Source organism: Hemicordylus capensis, chromosome 4 (genome assembly GCF_027244095.1).
Source record: "Hemicordylus capensis ecotype Gifberg chromosome 4, rHemCap1.1.pri, whole genome shotgun sequence".
Classification (NCBI taxonomy): Eukaryota; Metazoa; Chordata; class Lepidosauria; order Squamata; family Cordylidae; genus Hemicordylus; species Hemicordylus capensis.
Window position 1 is genome coordinate 53,552,384 of NC_069660.1, and position 19,076 is coordinate 53,571,459.

General features: G+C 42.2%; 1 protein-coding gene and 1 long non-coding RNA gene across 11 annotated transcripts in view; one reads left to right on the forward strand and one right to left on the reverse strand.

Annotated features, from left to right (window-relative positions):
• The window catches only part of PPP1R12B (protein phosphatase 1 regulatory subunit 12B), a 161,123-nt gene extending 151,881 nt beyond the window's left edge, over window positions 1-9,242 (reverse strand). For 2 of the 10 annotated variants that reach the window (XR_008306393.1, XM_053247065.1), the window contains exon 1: window positions 8,776-9,236. Coding sequence is in view for 8 of the 10 variants with exons in the window: in XM_053247065.1 (XP_053103040.1) it covers window positions 8,776-9,054 (279 nt within the window). In the remaining 2 variants the exon portion in view is untranslated. Of the gene's footprint in view, window positions 1-8,775 lie in introns of all 10 variants that reach the window. The other 8 variants (XR_008306394.1, XM_053247069.1, XM_053247061.1 and 5 more) reach the window with 5 other exon arrangements.
• Window positions 9,227-17,959, forward strand: LOC128323624 (uncharacterized). Its single transcript, XR_008306395.1, has 3 exons — window positions 9,227-9,720; window positions 11,938-12,094; window positions 17,012-17,959. It is a non-coding gene; the product is annotated as an uncharacterized LOC128323624 (long non-coding RNA).
• The last annotated feature ends 1,117 nt before the right edge of the window (window positions 17,960-19,076 follow it).

Here is a 19,076-nt window from a genome sequence, read left to right on the forward strand (position 1 = left end):
TACTTTTGAAAGAAAAATACAGCAAATTTTGAAGAATACAAGAACTGGTAACGGTTCAGTGAAAACCAGTTTCCAGGCAGGCTTGGAGAGGAGAGCTGGTCTTGCGGTAGCAAGCATGACTTGTCCCCTTAGCTAAGCAGGCTCTGCCCTGGTTGCATATGAATGGGAGACTAGAAGTATGACCACTGTAAGATATTCCCCTCAGGGGATGGAGCCACTCTGGGAAGAGCATCTAGGTTCCAAGTTCCCTCCCTGGCAGCATCTCCAAGATAGGGCTGAGAGAGATTCCTGCCTGCAACCTTGGAGAAGCCACTGCCAGTCTGTGATGACAATATTGAGCTAAATAGACCAATGGTCTGACTCAGTATATGGCAGCTTCCTATGTTTCTATGTTCCAGGCTTCAAGCACAACACTGGTTGGGAGCCAAGCAGTCACAGAGTACACAGAAACTTAGAATAGCAGTTGTTTCCAAGATCACTTATCCTCTTTGGTAACACCAGTTGCTTCAGCCTGGAATTTAAAAAGACAGAATTTAACAGAGCAAGTTACACACAAAGTATCTTGTAGGAAACCAGGAACTAGCACACACTTTTCCTGGTGTAGTATAATTTTCTCATCTAAAGCAAAATCTGAATCCTTAGTCTCAATACTCAATGATAGCAAAGTGTGAGGGTTATTAGATATTTTCCATTTAGGAATATAGCAAGTTGCCTTATACTGAGTCAGACAATTGGTCCATCTAGCTCAGTATTGTCTACACAGCCTGACAGCGGCTTCTCCAAGATTACAGGCACGAGTCCCTCCCAGCCCTTGATAGTTTGTTGGTCCAATAAAAAAAATCTTGTCCTATTTTGGAGATGCCAGGGAGGGAATTTGAGACCTTCTGCATGCCAGCATGCAGATGCTCTTCCCAGAGCGACCCCATCCCCTAAGGAGAAGATCTTAGGGTGCTCAGATGTAGTATCCCATTCAAATACAAACCTAAGTAGGTGGAGCCTGCTTAGCAAAGGGGACAATTCATGCTTTCTATCACAAGACCAGCTCTCCTCCCATAGAACATTTAATGCAGTTTTCCTTTTCTAGCCATTACAGCAGATTGTATTTTGGAGCTTCACTCCCAGTAAGTGTATGGTTTCTTACTACAACTGTTAACTTTTGAATGGGTACACAAGACAGGATAAGTTGAGAAGTGAGGCATAATCAACTTCAAGCAATGCTAAATTAGTACCAAACTTCTACATACTTCCTCAAAGCAAAAAAAAAAAATTTTTTTTTTAAATCACAACACACCCCAGCAAACACTGGTGCTCCAAGACAAGTATGCAAGAACCAAAGGCAGTGCTACAGGGCAGGGTTGATTTTTACTTATCTCCTCTTCCTTCTGAAACCTATTATGCCTTCCAAAAATATGTCCCTGAGAATTGTGTGACCCTCAGGAAGATGTTTTTGGGAGGCACAATGGGCTTCAGAGGGAAAGGGAGATCAACAAAAATCACCCCTTCTGCATAGAACCAGTGCTGCATTAGTTTGGAGTCAGCTACAATTTGTCTTGCCTTAGATTACCCAAACCTTCTGCTGTGATCTTGCCTATCTTCTCTCTCGTATTTCACTGTATTCCTGCCAGTTACCTTGCTCTTCCAAGTCCACCAGCTCAGCTGTCCAAAGATCTCCTGCTTCCGCAAATGACTCTGTCCTTTCTTGTTGCTGCTCATGCACCTGTGTGATGCATTCTCTCTTACTTCCTGTAAACCTCTTCTGGAAAAATCATCTTTTCTGTGAAGGCTTTGGCACAATACCTTAATCCCATTTTATACTGTAACTAAGCATAAGTATATGTAGCTAAAATAATCACATATTCTTCCCTTGAGCCTTCATTCCCTTTTTCTTTTTCCCTTGTGTCACTATCTAATCTGTAAGCCCCTCAGAGCAGGGACTTGTCCTCTCACTTTTTGTACAGCAATAGATAGTGCTATATTACTACTAATATAATATAATAATAACCCCTGCTAACTTGGCAAAGAGGTACCTTTTAATGTGGTGATTCTCTTTATTTAGCAGAGGGGAGAGTAACTGACCCTATCCACCCCCAGCACAGTACTTCCAGTGACTGCTGCTGGTGTCTATGGTATGTTTCTTTTTAGATTGTGAGCCCTTTGGGGACAGGGAACCATCTTATTTGTTTATTTATTATTTCTTTGTGTAAACCACCCTGAGCCATTTTTGGAAGAGCAGTATAGAAATGGAATAAATAATAAATAATAACTATATTTCAAGTGTCATTACAAATCAGAGTACAAAAAAAAAAAATTCAGGTCATCACGATGATAGCACTTACACTTAGCAATAGCACTTACATTTATATACCGCTCTATAGCTGGAAGCTCTCTAAGCGGTTTACAATGATTTAGCATATTGCCCCCCAACATTCTGGGTACTCATTTTACCGACCTCGGAAGGATGAGTCAACCTTGAGCCCCTGGTCAGGATTGAACTTGTAACCTTCTGGTTACAGGGCGGCAGTTTTACCACTGCGCCACCAGGGGCTCATTCATGATGATGCAGCTTCTTCAACCATTAACCCATCTGTCAAGTGTGTCCCACAAGTGACACATTTGAAATGAAATACTAGTAAGCATTCCAACTAGTGGGTCTAAGATGGCATTTATATGGCATATTTCAAGTGTTCAACGTGTATTCCACACATCCCTCTAAATCTTTACAACTGCTCTGTAAGGTGGACAAGTATGATAAAGCAAACTAAAGTTGGGGAAGTATTTAATTTCTAACTTGGCATTTATGACTGAAGTGTTTCTGGAGAGAATGAGACAGAGTCAAACCTTTTAAAACCACCACACCCAGAGTTGCTGCTCCAGTTTAAAAAAAAAGTGCTTTGGAAGGGCTGGAACTACTGCTGTACTGGCACAACACTGCAATTTGCAACTTTAGTCCTTTGATTTAGTTATCTTACACAATAATCCACACTAAAAGTGTAGTCCTCACCCCACTGAAACCATAAGCATGTGTATCTATTAAAATCACTGGAAATATAATTTGGAGTGAAAACACATAATACGCTTAGCAAATCGCATATGGAAACTCAAGTAGGAATAGGGCAAGATCTTTACATATCACACTGCCAAAATGCTTCTGAAAGCCATTAAATTTTAGAAAGTTACAAAAAACAGTAACTTACTGTGGTCACATTTTGTGACTGCAATTATTAAAACTGCCATGGTGTCCCTCAGGGCTCCATATTGTCTCCAATGCTGTTTAACATCTACATGAAACCGCTTGGAGAGATCATCAGGAGATTTGGTGGAGAGTATTATCAGTATGCTGATGACACTGTCATCACTTGGCTGATGACACCAAAATCTATTTCTCCATGTCAACGTCATCAGGAGAAGGCATAACCTCCCTAAACGCCTGCTTGGAGTCCGTGATGGCCTAGATGAGAGATAACAAGCTGAGACTGAATCCAGATAAGATGGAGGTATTTATTGTGCGGGGTTGGAACTCGGGAGATGATTTTGATCTGCCTGTTCTGGATGGGGTCACACTTCCCCAGAAGGAACAGGTACACAGTCTGGGGGTCCTTCTGGACACAAAACTCTCCCTGGTGTCCCAGGTTGAGGTAGTGGACAGAGGTACCTTTTATCAGCTTTGGCTGATACGCCAGCTGCGTCCATTTCTTGAGATAAATGACCTCAGAACAGTAGTACATCTGCTGGTCACCTCCAGACTTGACTACTGCAATGCGCTCTATGTGGGGCTGCCTTTGAACATGGTCCAGAAACTTCAGTTAGTCCAGAATGCAGCAGCCAGATTGGTCTCTGGGTCATCTCGGAGAGACCATATCACTACTATCTTAAAATATCTACACTGGCTGCCAGTAAGTTTCCGGGCAGAGTACAAGGTTTTGGTTATAACCTATAAAGCCCTAAACAGCTTGGGCCCTGGGTATTTAAGAGAACGTCTTCTTTGCTATGAACCACACCACCCATTGAGATCATCTGGAGAGGTTTGTCTGCAGTATTAAATTAGATACTGTTTTAATCAGGGTGGATTTGATTTAAATCAAACTGATTTAAATCACTAGCAGGGTGGATAAAAATCAAAAAAATCCGATTTAAATAAAAAAAATCCAATTTTTTTAATTTAAATCAGATTTTTTTGATTTTTATCCACCCTGCTAGTGATTTAAATCGTGATTTAAATCAGTTTGATTTAAATCAAATCCACCCTGGTTTTAATTGTCTTTTAATAGTTTTAACTTTTTAATTTTAATTGTTGAAATGTTTTAATCTTTTATTGGCTGTATTTATTGTTTGTAAACCGCCCAGAGAACCTGCGTTTTGGGCGGTATAGAAATGTATTAAATAAAAATAAATAAATACCAGACATTTATTTATTTATTTATTTAATCAAATTTGTACACCGCCCCAAACTTTCATCTCTTTAGATATGCTAATTCCTCAATACATGCAGACACAATTTTATGCCAAACAGAAGAGGACATGTGAGCTCTGATCTCAGCTTCAATCCTACAGCATCTGGGGATAGGAATGAGGACCTGCCAAGTATCAAAGACAGTAACAACAACAAATATTTATATACTGCTTTTCAACAAAAAATTTCCAAAGCAGTCTACATAGAGAAATAATAAATAAATAAGATGGGTCTCTGTCCCCAAAGGATTCACAATCTAAAAAGAAATGTAAGACAGACACCAGCAACAGTCACTGGAGGTACTGTGCTGAGGGTGGATAGGCCAGTTACTCTCCCCCTGCTAAATAAAGAGAATCACCATGTTAAAAACTGGCCTCTTTGCCCAGTTGGGTATTGCAGAGTTAGCAGGGATAGAGAGCTACTAGCAGCCAAACTGGTAGCACAAAGACCTCATACTCTGCCAGCTGCTGAGATAATTGGAGTCAGAATGGGGAGAAAGAGATCAGCATGATCTTTGGAGTGGAAGTGTATTTTCCAGACACTATCCCTGTCCAATTCTGACCTTCAGAGAGGACTTAATAGTAAACCCATTCTCTGCCTCTAAGAACATAAAACTAGCTTCCTAGTTGAGTAGAAGGCAACAGATAGCCAAGGATCATTTACTTGGAGTAAAGCAGAGATATTTTTTGGTGTGCTGAAGACTGCAGTGTGATTCCAAGGAAGTAGAAAAAGGCACTGTGCAAAGAACCAAGCTGGGGAAACAGAGGTAACTAAAACAACAGTCATTTCTCCAACTGGGGGCAAGAGTTCATCTGCAGCCACAGGCATTTTGAAAGGGTGACTGTCACATCTAAAACCCTCCAAGACTAAAAAAAGTATTCCACAGTTGTTCATGTGCAGCACCACACTGCCCTTGATTATGTCTCATTCGCTTTTCCAAAACCTGGTGGTGCGTCAGGACAGCAAAATCAGACACTTTCATCAAAAGCACACAGGGCCCCATTCTTTTCAATTAAGTTATGTTTTAACTCATCAGGAGATAACTAGTTTTAGTTCCAGATCCTTAAGGCGCGAATAAATGTAACATTCTTTCTGAACTCCGCAGGTACATAAGGCCATAAAACAGATCTATCTTGTATGAAGCAAGATATACCTTTCTTCAAATGAAGATTCAATACCCATGGACTGCTTTCCTTTTGCATATTACCAGTAAGCACATAATTTAGCACTGGGTAAAAAAAGCAGCAGCTTTCCAACCAAAAAAATGAAGCACTGAGCCTTTATGCCTGCAAATAGATGGTTCAAACTGTGTGCACAATAAAATCTGAGAAGCTTAAGTGGTTAAGAGTAGAGTAAGATCTCCATTGGTCAGGGCTTTACTCTCTGCATGATTCCTTGCTCTTCTTCATGCCTAATTTATACAAAAATATGCAAATATGCTAACGCTGCTTGGGCCACTGGCTGACTTGAAACACCAAGACCACACCACAAAAGATAGAAACATGTTTCCAGACCTCGCTCAGATCCTAGACTGCCAAAAAAAATGGAAAACCCCAGAAAAAAACCATAAAGTTCCTGGAAAATGTGAGAAAACTCTCCCATGGAAAGCATGGGGAATGAGACCGCACAGAAATACAAAACAACTAGAGTCACAATGAGCATTTTAGTGGCCTCTACTGCTGTGCTGACCATTCAGATGAGCACCACACATTCACAGAAGCCAACTGAGAGGTGAGGTCTCTACAGGATGCTGCGTAGGCCTCCCGGGCTTCCCACAGGATGCCAGGTGCTAGTGGTAGAGACATATGCTATTTGTTAAAGCTATGTTCCCCCGCCCACCTTCATCACCCCCAAGAACCACTATCACCAGAGGAATGTTTGCAAACTACCCAGAGACGAAAGTTTGGGGCAGTATACAAATCTGATACATAAATATATAAATAAAATAAGCTGCAAGCCCATTTTTAATAGTATTCTGTATGATATAGACATTACTGAAAGTTCATGTTATGTTCTCTGGCATTTATCAGCTTGATATACTAAAATATATCATACTACCACCATCTTGTCACCTATCTTTTCCCAACACCCACGAAACCTTTCCTCCATCATTTCAGATAAATACTAGCTTTGTGAAAAAATATCAAGGCATCTTGTTCTCCTTTATGCCATAATAAAGACTATGTTGAAGTGACATGATATGTACACATGTTTTCATTAGATGTTTTTAGTCTCAAAATATATTCTATGTTGCATTACAACAGCAAGTACCAAGGAACAAAAAACTGAATGTTTATGGTTTTGTCATTTTAGGAGTAGCCTCACGAGGATACGTTTAGTGCTTGATGCACATTAGGAATTCTATTAATAGAATTTGATGTTGCTTATCTTAGATGCTGGCACCTTGTGGTCTCTCTAAAGGTTGCCAAGAGAAAAGATTTTCAAAGTCAAAAGTATCACAGCAACTCCTCAGTGTCAAAGCTGTAGACAAGACAATTTAAAGCTTACTGACATGGCAAAAGCCTCATAAATTAACCAGAGACATAATTTCAAAAGATTCCAAAGCATAAAGCTGAAACCATTTTTCAAATGTAATTTTTCTAGATGTTTCATCTTTTGTAACAGTATCTTCCAATCAAATGTTTTAGTATTACAAAAAATTAATGCAAGTGAAGAACAGAAACCAGGGAAATTCCTGTTTAAATAGCTGTGGCAGATACTTCTTACTGATAGGTATTCCATCAGAAATGATGGCCCCTCCTGTAAGTCCAGCCAGATAAAGGTAACTGATACAAAATATCTTGTGGAAACTTCAAGATGAAAAAGTTACTGTAGCGTAAGCTTTTGTGGACTACAATCCTCTTCATAAGATGCATCATGTTGGAAGGTGTGTGCATGCATATGTGTGTGTATTCACACATATGTACATACACACATTACATAATACACAAACAGGGATCCAAAAAAGAGAAGAATGCCCAATCTAACATTCTACTACTGTTTATAGTTTTTCTCCTCTTTCTCTATACTAATGAGTGTATGCTACGAACACATACACAGTCAACCGAAGATAACACTTCATGTGTCCGATGACTGCAGTCCACAAAAGCTTATGCTCTAAGTGTGGTCATCTTTAAGGTGCCTTAAAGCTCAGTTGTTTTTGCTGCAAGATAAACTCTGAAAGGTAGCCTAGAATCAAACAATATCATTGTGCAAGTCACCATTTTTAACTGTAAACATGAAACTCTAGACCACATTTACTGGTCTAGTCTGACCTTGTCTTGATCTTTTAAAGAACTGAAACAAACCACATTTAAGTCAGTCTCATCTATTTTTGCTATCCTGTTGGAGAAGAAACATGATAGACTAACTGAACGTACTTATATGGCCTCATTTTCCCTCTGGGGATTCATGGAAAGTGGAGGGTGATTTACCCAACACAGCCATAGGAAGGTTACACATATTCACTAGTACAAGGACTTTAGAGGCTCAGATCAAGGCAAGTGCAATGAAAAATGGCCAATTTCAGATTCCACCTATGCCCATAATATGGCACATTGCCACCACTGTGCACCTGATCATTCCTGGATGCAGCAAAACATTACTTATTCTACAGAGTCTCCTCTCAATTCTACAGTGTACAATGAATGCCAGGAATAGGTTTGTAAGGTGCTATCAGTCCACCTAGGCAACTTCCCAGGGATACACAGAAAAGAAAAGCAGAGCCCGTCAAAACGGGGAGGGGGTGCAGTCCCTGCAAGCTACGAGTCAGGTTTAGGTTCTTGGTGCAACGCTGTGCGCAGTGCTGCCTTCAGAGAGTCAGCACCCATCCCTACAAGGAAGCAGCCCGGGCAGCAAGTGTTACTCCACCTCTACAGGGGTTCACCATGGCAGGGGTTCAGACATCAAGGCGCGGGGGGGGGGGAGGAGGATGGGAAGAGGGGATTGTACAGAGGCTGGAAGGCAAAGCTGGTCTCCTTCGCTGGGAGAGGGGCCGGCCGGCAGCCTCTGCTTCTCGGAAACGTCATCCGTCAAGCCCTGGTCTCTCCCCACCACGCACCCCCATGTCTAGCTCTGCTATAGATATAGACCATTAAGGAAAAGGACTGGGGCATGGCGCTACCATCCATCCCTCTGGGAGCTTAAGCCCCTGGAAGGATTTCTTCGGGGAGGGGGGGGTCGTCGGGGAGTGAAGCGGAGGGTTAGGGTTCTGGTCGCCCACCCACCCACCCAGGACGCACTTGCGGCCCTCACTCCTCCCCGCCTGCCCTCCTCAAAGGGAGAGTCGGCTGCGGGGTCTCGGAGCTGCTCCGCCCCGGGGCTACCTGGTGCAGCGCTGTCAGCCCGTCCACGTTGGCCGTGTTGATGCGGGCGGCGCGGGCCAGCAGGCGCTTCACCTCGTCGGTGTCCCCGCTGGAGCAGGCGGCCAGGAAGACGGCGCCGTCCTCGAAGCGAACGCGGGAGGGTCCGCCGCGGTGCCGGCTCCGGGCGGGCGTCACCGGCTCCAGCTCGGTCAGCGAGCCCTTCCAGCGCTTCAGCTGCTCCGCCCGCCGCAACTTGGCCGACTCGGCCCGCTTCACCCCCAGGTGCCCTGGCTCCGACATGGCGGCGGCGGTCTCTGCCCCACTGTCTGTCTGTCTGCCCGCCGGTCAGTCTCTCTCAATGGCAGCAGCCTCGCCGGACGCCCCAGCCCGGAGGAGAGCGCAACGGCGGCGGCGCCATCTTTACCACTCCCCCTCCCACCTCCCTAGGGGGCTGCTGCGGCGCGGGCGCAGACAGCTCCCGGGAGCATCCTGGGAAACGTAGTTCTTGCCTGGGAGCTCGCCGGTCAGATCCTTGGGAAGCCGAAATCTCTCGAAATGCTTAATGCTGTGTCTCGGAGGCGGCTGCTGTCCTAATGGTGCCTGCCGGAGGAAGAGGAAAGACTAGGAGACCTTGTAAAGGCGGGACATATTGAGCGTTTAACCCGGAGTCGGACACCTTCGTTCGTTCTATGCCTTGACATCAACAGCCCAAAGCAAAGCGTAGGCAGCCGCGTTAGGCCATGAGAAAACGAGTCGTCCTGGGTCGAACTAACAGAGGAGCCTCCCACCTTCCTCTTGTTTTAACGTGGTGGGCCTCTTACCCTCCCACCATATGCTGTGAAATTGGTTTGTCCTGTATTGGACTGTGCTGTACTGTACACGCAAAAGTTATATGAGAGAGAGAGAGGGAGAGAGAGATGCACATGGACGCATAGACACACACAGAGACGTCCTGAGGGTAAGCAGGTAAGCTTTCTTCCATATGGACAGTAAGCGAGACATCCAAACGCTACAGTGCGGTAAGGCTATGGACTGGTTCAGGACCAACCAAAATGATAGAAAGTTTTCAAGTTCTGCAGAATTCTTCATCAGGCTAGAAGAAGCAAGGCAAAAACAGGGGGTGCAGGGACTGGGTACAGTGCAAAAGCCCCCAAAGTCTGCACTATAACAAGTCTAGTAGAGATGGAGTGCAGGAAGGTTTACGAAGATTTTGTTAGATGGGTGCAAGACAGGTTTCCGTTTGCACTGGAGGCTATTGGGACAAAGAAAAAAATCATGGCCATTCCCCCATTTCTAGAAAATATAAAATCTAAGTGTTACAAAACAACATGAATATATTAGAACATTTTCCTGTGTTAGTGTATAAGCATAGCCCATCCACTCCGACGTCTGAATTAAGGGTGACTACTGGAGGAGCGTCACCTTAAGTGGTGCAGCGGGGAAATGCTTGACTATCAAGCAGGTTATGGGTTCGAATCCCCACTGGTACTATATTGGGCAGCAGCAATATAGGAAGATGCTGAAAGGCATTATCTCATACTGCACTGGAGGAGGCAATGGCAAACCCCTCCTGTATTCTACCAAAGAAAACCACAGAGCTCTGTGGGCGCCAGAAGTCTAAATTGACTCGACGACACACATTACCTTACCTTACTGGAAGAGCTCCTACTTAACGGCACAATTTCACTTTTATTGGGGAAGATCGTGTGATATCAAGACCAGTGAGCAGAGCTGGAGTGGGATCTGGGATATAGCAGTTCAAGCCCCATCTTTTCCATGACCTTAACAAGTCATGTAACCTGCCTTACAGGGTTGTGTTAGGGTAAACACAGATTTTAAAGCACTGCAAACTGACTGCAATGTATAAATGATCAACAATAGTACTACTAGAAATTAATCAGTGGAATAGAGAGATTTCAGTTTTGTAGCATTATGAGAAGAAGGGTGCTTGTTTCTGCAATATTCTTGTAGTAGCAGCTTCAAATGTCATTTTCTACCTCATTTGCTCCCTCTTGTGGACAATTTAGCTCTAAGAGACTCTCATTAACATTTATTATACGAATACAACAAATATTTATTCATCAAAATAAATATACACTGCCTATTCTGCCCCTCTTCAGTCAGACACATAGCTTTCCAGCCTTTACCCTGCCCACACAGCTCTTCAGTCCCCAAGGCCTATACGATCAAAAGTTGATCATCAAAAGTTGATGATCCCACTTTTCATCAAAAGTTTCTGAAGGGATGGATATAAATGGATATAAATAAAATAGATAAAATAAAATAGCTGTCCAGAGATGTGTAAGTTTTGGGCGGTATAAAAATATGTTAAATAAATAAATAAATAAATCAAATTACAGTTACCATGGGGGATTTATGAAAACAATTGGCTGAGCTGATTTTGATGTCATGGAATCCTTATGAATATTTGGGCAGCTCAAGGAATGAAGCCAAGCCATTAGCAAAATAATGCTTACAGACCATCTTCTGGGAGGAGAGGAGAAATAGTCAGTTTGGCTGGGATTAAAATATAGGCCTTGGAGACAGAAGGGCTGTGTGGGCAGGGTAAAGGCTGGAAAGCTGTGTGTCTGAAGAGGGGCAGAATAGACAGTGTATAAAGAAACCTGAAGGCAAGTTAGGTGGAGATGGAGGCACAAGGAAAAGAAGGACATGAAAAATGAAAAGCTGAAGAAAGGAAGGGCTAATTGGAAGAAGATACCATGTGGGGAAAGCTCATATAGAGCTTAAAGACAGAAGAAGCTGTACGCTCTTGAGTGTTGTGGATGGGGAACAGAGTGCTGAGCAGGCAAGAGTCAGCACAGCTCAAGAAAGTGGTTGACATCCTGACTAAATTACTTGATAGATGTCCCATTGAAATTAATAGGACACATTCATCATGACTAATTTAATTAACAAGTTAGTGATGCAAACTGTCCCTTTAGATGTGCTACATACACTAGCTTAAACTAGTATTTGGCCATATGTAGTGTGGCAGTTCAGGTTATACACCCTATCACACAGTAAAGGAATATATGAGGAGGATATCAGGATTTTGTGGAAAGAAGTAAGGATGTGTGTGCTCACAGGATGTTCCTTTTTAATTACATGGGCCAGAGTTTGGGGGGGGGGGATAATTTGTTGTACTGTTGAACTGTTCTGGCATCTTTTTTTTTCTTTTTTTAGAAGAGTGCACACTTGTAATGACTGTTCTGTCTATTATGCCCTTGAATTCATTGAGACATATGGACCTAATATATGCAGGATCAGGTTTTTGGCAGAAATGTGACAATCTTCATCATTTTTACTAATGGGAGCTAGGCTGCCAAGCTTTCTCACTTAGGTAAGTTAAGTTTTAATGTGTTTCTCATGAATCAGCCCTCAGACAGTGACCTGAAGCTGGAGGAACCTGACTCACATTTCTCATTATCTCCAGATTCACCCCCCAAATATTTTTTTTAAAAAGTGAAAAAGAACCCATAGACCTCCTTGAGGAAAGGAATGTATTTCTGAATTCTAATCATGATATGATTGATTCATATCCTTATGGAGTCTAACCTTCTGCACCATCATACCAATAGCTCATCCCCATTTGAAACCACAGGGAGGATAATTAGAAGCTTCTCAGCAACACCATGGAGAAACCTCCATGTCGTAGAATGGCCTCTTAGCTGAAGGGTGAAATCTGAGCCATCATCTGGTCTCAACAGGATAGAAGGGCTCACATGAGCATTGCCCCTTTGGGGAGCAACAGTTGGGTGCTGTCCCTGGTCCTGCTGATTCCACCTCTCATTTTATCTGCTACCTCCTATCCAGATGCCTGGTGCCTCTCTGTGCTTCCTGCAACTCATTGCTTCCTGCCAACTATTCAAATTGTCAGGGTGGATCCTTGAGGGACTTTGTGTGGTGTTGTACAGGGCCATCATCTACCTTGAGCAGAAAAGTTTTCTGTCCAACAAGAACTCCCCTGCTAACTGGGCAAGGAGCCACCTTTTAGAATGGTGATTATCTTATATTTAGCAGGGGGAGAGCAACTAATCCTATTCAACCCAGCATAGCATCCCTCCCAGTGACTGTTGCTAACAGCAATTCTGCCTTGTGCGTCTTTTGCGTGATTCCACCTTGCGTGTGTGTGTTTAAGTATGAGTCCTTTTGGGGACAGGGAGTAATCTTTTTATTTATTATTTATTTTTCTACATAAACACTTTGGAAACTCTTGAAAAGCAGTATATAAAAGTAGTAGTAATAGTAGTGGGGCACATTGGCCTTATTCACATGTTGTCTTCAACGCAATCCAATCTGTGTACATTGTATGCATGTACAATTATCCTCGCAGGCTGGGATATGGTGCAACCCATGAAAAAGGGACACACATGTGCACCTTCTGTCCCAGCTGAGAGCCCATCCTCATAGTGAGCAAGGGTTGTTGCATGCACACAAAGCTGTGTGTTATTGCTACTCTTTGGCTACTGCCATTGGGAATAATGGAGGTAGCAGTGGAGCTGCAATTATGCACACCTTTGGGTGCATGCAACAACCCCTGCCAACTCTTGCTGTGAGGATGGGCTCTTGGGTAGACGAAAGTGCGTGCGTGTCCCTCTTCCATGGGTGGCACTTTGCGCTGTATCCTAGCCACTTTACATTGCACATGCATACAGCAATATACTACCTATCAATATTTGTATTTGAGAGGGTCTGTACCTAGGTTCACTTTAAAATAAACACATATACTAGTGATCCTCACTATTTTTCAAGTGGGGGCCACTGGCATAAAACCTTCAATATGAGAGCCATTTCCCACTGTGCTTTCCTCAGTGCTGTGAGGGCCCTAAAGGGAGATGGAGCCCTCTCTTAAGAGAAACACAGAAATCTGCCTTATACTGAGTCAGACCATTGGTCCATCTAGCTCAGTACTGTCTACACAGAATGGCAGTGGCTTCTCCAAGGTTGCAGGCAGGAGTCTCTCTCAGCCATATCTTGGAGATGCCAGGGAGGGAACCTGGAACCTTCTGCATGCAAGCATGCAGATGCTCTTCCTGGAGTGGACCCCTCCCCTAAGGGCAATATTTTATTTATTTATTTATTTATTTGTTTGTTTGATTGATTTATATACCACCCTTCCAAAAATGGCACAGGGTGGTTTACAACAAATATAAACAATTAAAATCAATTAATAGTTAAAATCAAAATTAAATCAATTAAACAATTAAAATCATTTAAACATTAAAAACACCAACATTAAAATAATTTCAAACCAGCATTAAAATTTAAACAATGAATCTGATTAAATGCCTGAGTGAATAAATGTGTCTTCAGCACCTTTTAAAAGGTTGCCAAAGATGAGAAGGCTCTTATTTCAATGGGGAGTGCATTCCAAAGTCCATGGGGAGCAACAGAGAAGGCCTGTTCCTGAGTAGCCGCCAAGCAAGTTGGCGGCAACTGCAGGCAAACCTATCGTACAGTGCTCACACATGCAGTCTCTCATTCAAATGCAAACCAGGGTGAGCCCTGCTTAGCAAAGGGGACAATTCATGCTTCCTACCACAAGACCAGCACTGGGAAGGGATACACTTCCTAGCACTCCATGTGCACCTTCCAGGATGGTGCAGGGGCTCAAGAGGGAGCCATTTCCCCAAAAGAAGGCTGCCCAGTGGGAATGGTTGTCTCCTCCTGGTGCCAGGGGTACTGGGTGGAGTATTCAGCTTTGGTCAAAGCTTGACACAGGCCCAATTAGCTCAGGGAGCTGCACTCGGGGTTAATGGAGCCTTACAAAAGAACACTGGCATAGACAGTCATTTGAACAAAAACCGGTACATATGTGCAGACATTTGAATGCACATATGACAGAATGTCTGAATAGAGCTAATTTTAACTTGGAATTGCTTTCAACATGTGACTCTTTAGATGAGACATGATGAAGTTTTAGACAGTAGGACTGTACCATTTCAAATATTCTTATTGAATATATAAATTGGTCCTTGAATTACAACCCAGTCTGCATGTCTCCTCCACAAACTGCCCTAATTTTAAAAGAAATTAAAAATTATGGCCCTAATTTTAAAGGAATTTGCAAATTCCAGAACAGCTCCATTTAAAAAAACAAACAAAAGAACCACCACCCCCTGTTGGTTTTCAAATTTCATCTTTATAGCTTTTCTTAACACAGTTCCCAATAATCAATACTGGCAACCTGGGAATTAATTTGCAAAGCTTCAGTGATACAGCATTCAGTCCTGAGGAGCAGTTTGACAATTATTGGATCAACACGACCCTTTTTGGCACCTACCGTAAATATCCAGCCAATATTGGATGTAATAGTGCAGTTGAAACACCAGAGGGCAGCTGGACTATTGAGAATTGTCCCAAATTAGAAACAAATAACTGTACCATTTCAGAATGAAAGTTTGCGTGTGGGGGAAAATTGCTGCTAGTACTCCGAAAACTGCTACATCTTAATATTAACAAAAGAATTGCTGCAAGTAATCCAAAAGCAATACAGTATTTATACACAACACAATGTTGTAATTGTTATGTACTTTGAATATTTCTATATTATAGTTCAACAAAAAGTTCAGGATTTATTATATATACTGGCTGACATCCAGACTAATGAAGTTCACATGCAGCAAGGGAAGCACATGTGCAGCCTGATGAGTTTCAGACAAAAGCAGCGTGGTGAGTGCTCCCATGTAGATAGGCCGATCCCATTGATCTCCCCTTCCCCCGAAGCACTCTGTGCCAACGGAAAATATGTTCCTGAGGATCACACAGCACACTCAGGTGTCACAAAGTGCTTCAGAAGGAAGTGGGGATTAGCAAAAACCAGCCCCCCCACCACACACACACACGTGCGCACCTGCGCTGCTTTCGTCTGCAATGCAGCACACTGCATCCACACTTCATTAGTCTGGCTGTCAGTTTTTTTGTTAGTCTGTGTATGACATAATTTGTATTCTCCCTTTCTTTTACTCAGCTCTGCTAATGACATAAATACCAAGAGTAAATACAATACACAGTCATGTAAAAAAAAAAAAGCACAATAAATGCATCAAAATATAAAATCTAAGTCACTTGTACCAGGTAAAAACCCACATTGGCCATGCTCTGATTATAAGCCATCAAGAGACTCCAAGAAAACAGTAACCATGCCAGTTCACAGCAGGCAGAATACTTTATTTATGGCTCATCAGAGGCTGTACTTTTTGCTCACCCTACCAGTCCACCCACCCTTCATACCAGAAATGCATATGTGGGGAGAGACAGAGAGATCAGATGTGGATTTTCATAGCTTTATTTGAAAAATGCAGTCTCACCTCTTATTTCATTTCCACTAATGTATTACTTTAGTTAAAATCTTAAGGTGTGCATGAAGAGGAACACATTTATTTAACCTATTTTTATACGGCCAAATACATATGTCTCAGTCTGATTTACATCCAAGGCAAGGAATGGCATTGCCACAATATTTAAACTGTCCTCCCAAGTATTTCAGTATTTATCTGAAATGAAGATGACCCTGAATTTAAGATGACCCCCTTTAAAAATATGGGTTAAATATAGGTTACACTATTTACCCCAAAGGAAGAGGATCTTGAATTTAAGATGACCTCCCAATTTCTAACATCAAAATAAGCTGCCTGCATGCCTGTATCTGTATTTGCTGCAGGCTCTGCTTTGAGAACTCTAAGGCTTTTCAGTCATAAGAACGACAACTCAAAGTCCCCCGAAAATTGACTGGCTGTAGTTTCGGGATGGACAAAAGGAGGCACTTTTTCTCACAACAAATTACAGAATTCACTATCACAAGACGCGGTTGCAGCTTACAGAATGAATAAATGAATCCCCTCTGCAGGGGCGTAACTATAATAGGGCAAGGGGAGACAGTTGTCTGGAGGCCCACTGCTTTGGGGGGCCCCCCAGAGGCAAGTCACATGACTGACTCCCCCAGCTGCGCACCCGCCCAGGCTTCCTTCAGTGGTATTTATCCTCCCAAATTGATGTGAGTGTTAAGACCTGGAGCTACCAGAACAGCGTGTCTTTCTCTGGTGCCATTTAATGACTTGCATCATCCACAATTTACAAAACCTTTTAAAAAATAATTTAGGATGATGTTCTGTTGTGGGATTTCTTTACTTCATGAGCTGAGTTTCAGTGGGGGGGGGGCATTTTAAAATCTTGTCTCTGGGCCCAGTCCAACCTTGCTACACCCCTGCCCCTCTGTAACAAGCTTCTGAGTCACTCTCTTGGCATCTCTTCACAGGTCTAACAAACTACCAGGGATCCAGGCTTTTACATAATCGTTTTTACTGCAGCTTCTATGTGTTTTTACCTGTTGTATCATTTTTATGCTTGTATTTTATAGATTTTTAAATTTCGTTTGTTTTATATTTTTTAGCTTAATACTTTTATTGTCTTTTTATTGTATGTTTTAATTTTTGTAAACCGCCTTAGGGTTGTCTTTTAATGAAAGGTGGAATATAAATGCAACAATAAATAAAATAAAATAAAATAATCATCATCTTGTTTTGCTTAGGAGCTCCCAGAAAAACAAGCTAGATAGAAGACCTTTGTCTGAGCCTGAAAGACAAATCTTAAAATCAACACAATATTCTAAGAGTCACCCTGTACTGTTGTTAGACCTGTGAATAGGGATGCAAAGCGAGTGGTTCATATTCATAATCGTGTTACTAAGAGGATTCATTTACTTTTTAATAGTTTTGGGTGATGTCTGCACAAGACATTTCTGGGTTATATAAAATCAGAGAGTTAATGAGCACCTAAAAGATCATTTTTTACACCACTGCTTTTGGATAGTTCCTTGCAGATTTCCCCATCTTGAACCTTCCATAAACAGGGGTACAGATAGAGGGAAAGGCTGAGGAGCAATGCCTCACTAAAATTTCTTGTGGGGGGAGAGGAAAGGCACTTCACGGGGGCAGGAAATATCTTTTGAGGATTGTAAATATGAGTGATTAGGTTTGGCAGAGGAGGTCAGTAAAATGAGGGAGGGGTTTCAAATGCTTAAGGGGGGATCTGTACCCTGCACAAAAACACAGATGTATGTACTGACCCTTCTAAACCTCTCATGATACTTAAAGGACACCCTTAAATAGTGAGTTTTTGGTTTGGACATACATACCCAAGCAATTCTAAATTGAAATTAAAGTTGAAATTGAAGTTGTGTTTTTGCTAAACCCATGTTTTTATATATGCCTCATCTCATTTTATATATGTATGTATTTATTTTAAAAGATTTCTACTTTACCCGTCTCTGGAAATTTAGGGCAGCTTACATCAATCAATAAAACAATAACATCATTAAAATCAATACTCAACAAAATCAAATTGGGGTGTGGGGAGAGACACTAATCTATGCCGAACAGTTCTTGTTAACTTGGCTTCAGGTATTGCAGGTACAGTACTGAAGTTGTAGTTTTGCCATCTGATGATACACAGTCTCTAGTGAAGAGGTTCTGGGACAGAGAGAGAGGATTACTTACTTGATTTGAGATGCCACTTTCAATTTCCACCAGTCAGAATTAGTAATGAATAATACTAGATCACATGAACACCTGTCCGATTCATATTAACTCAAATATTCTTTCAGTGGTCTGAAACTGCAGCCAAAGTCATATTCCCTGAGCTGAAATCAATTTCTAACAAGTTGTTCTAGTAAGAACTAATCTGTCTATTTTCCTTTCACTATCCCTGCAAGTGGACACACTGGCCACTCACTACAACTGTTCCAAATCTGGTTCAGATCAGTTAAGCAGTCCATGTGTTAGCCCACTTGTGCCTCAAACGTTCACGCATCCACTATCTTGAATCGGGGTAGATGACATTATCACAAACTATGCCATTGAGCCATCCCTGTGTGTCCCTGAAGCTGTAGTAAATTTGGTTCAAATCATTTAGGCAGTTCACATTACCCAGTTTGTGTCTCAACAGTTCACGCACCCGCCATCTTGAATGGGGTGGATACCGAGTTGTCCCTGTTTGTCCCAACAACAATACCTGATTGGGTTCATATTGGTCCAGGCATTGCAAAGTTGATATGGGGCGGGGGGACACAGACACACGGAATGCTGGGTGACCTCATAAGCCTACTGGAAAGTAGTCTAAAAATCTATATTAGATTTATAATTGCACTCAATTTTGAGACCTGATTATTATGATGCAAAGCACTTTATTTCAATCATTGATCTGCAAACAATGAGGCAGAATAGCTTATCACTGAAGAGAGTCATGGCTGAATACAGATGTGTTACTTAGGCTATTTACTATCACTGATCAAAGAAGCATTCTATCCACTCTACCACTCAAGA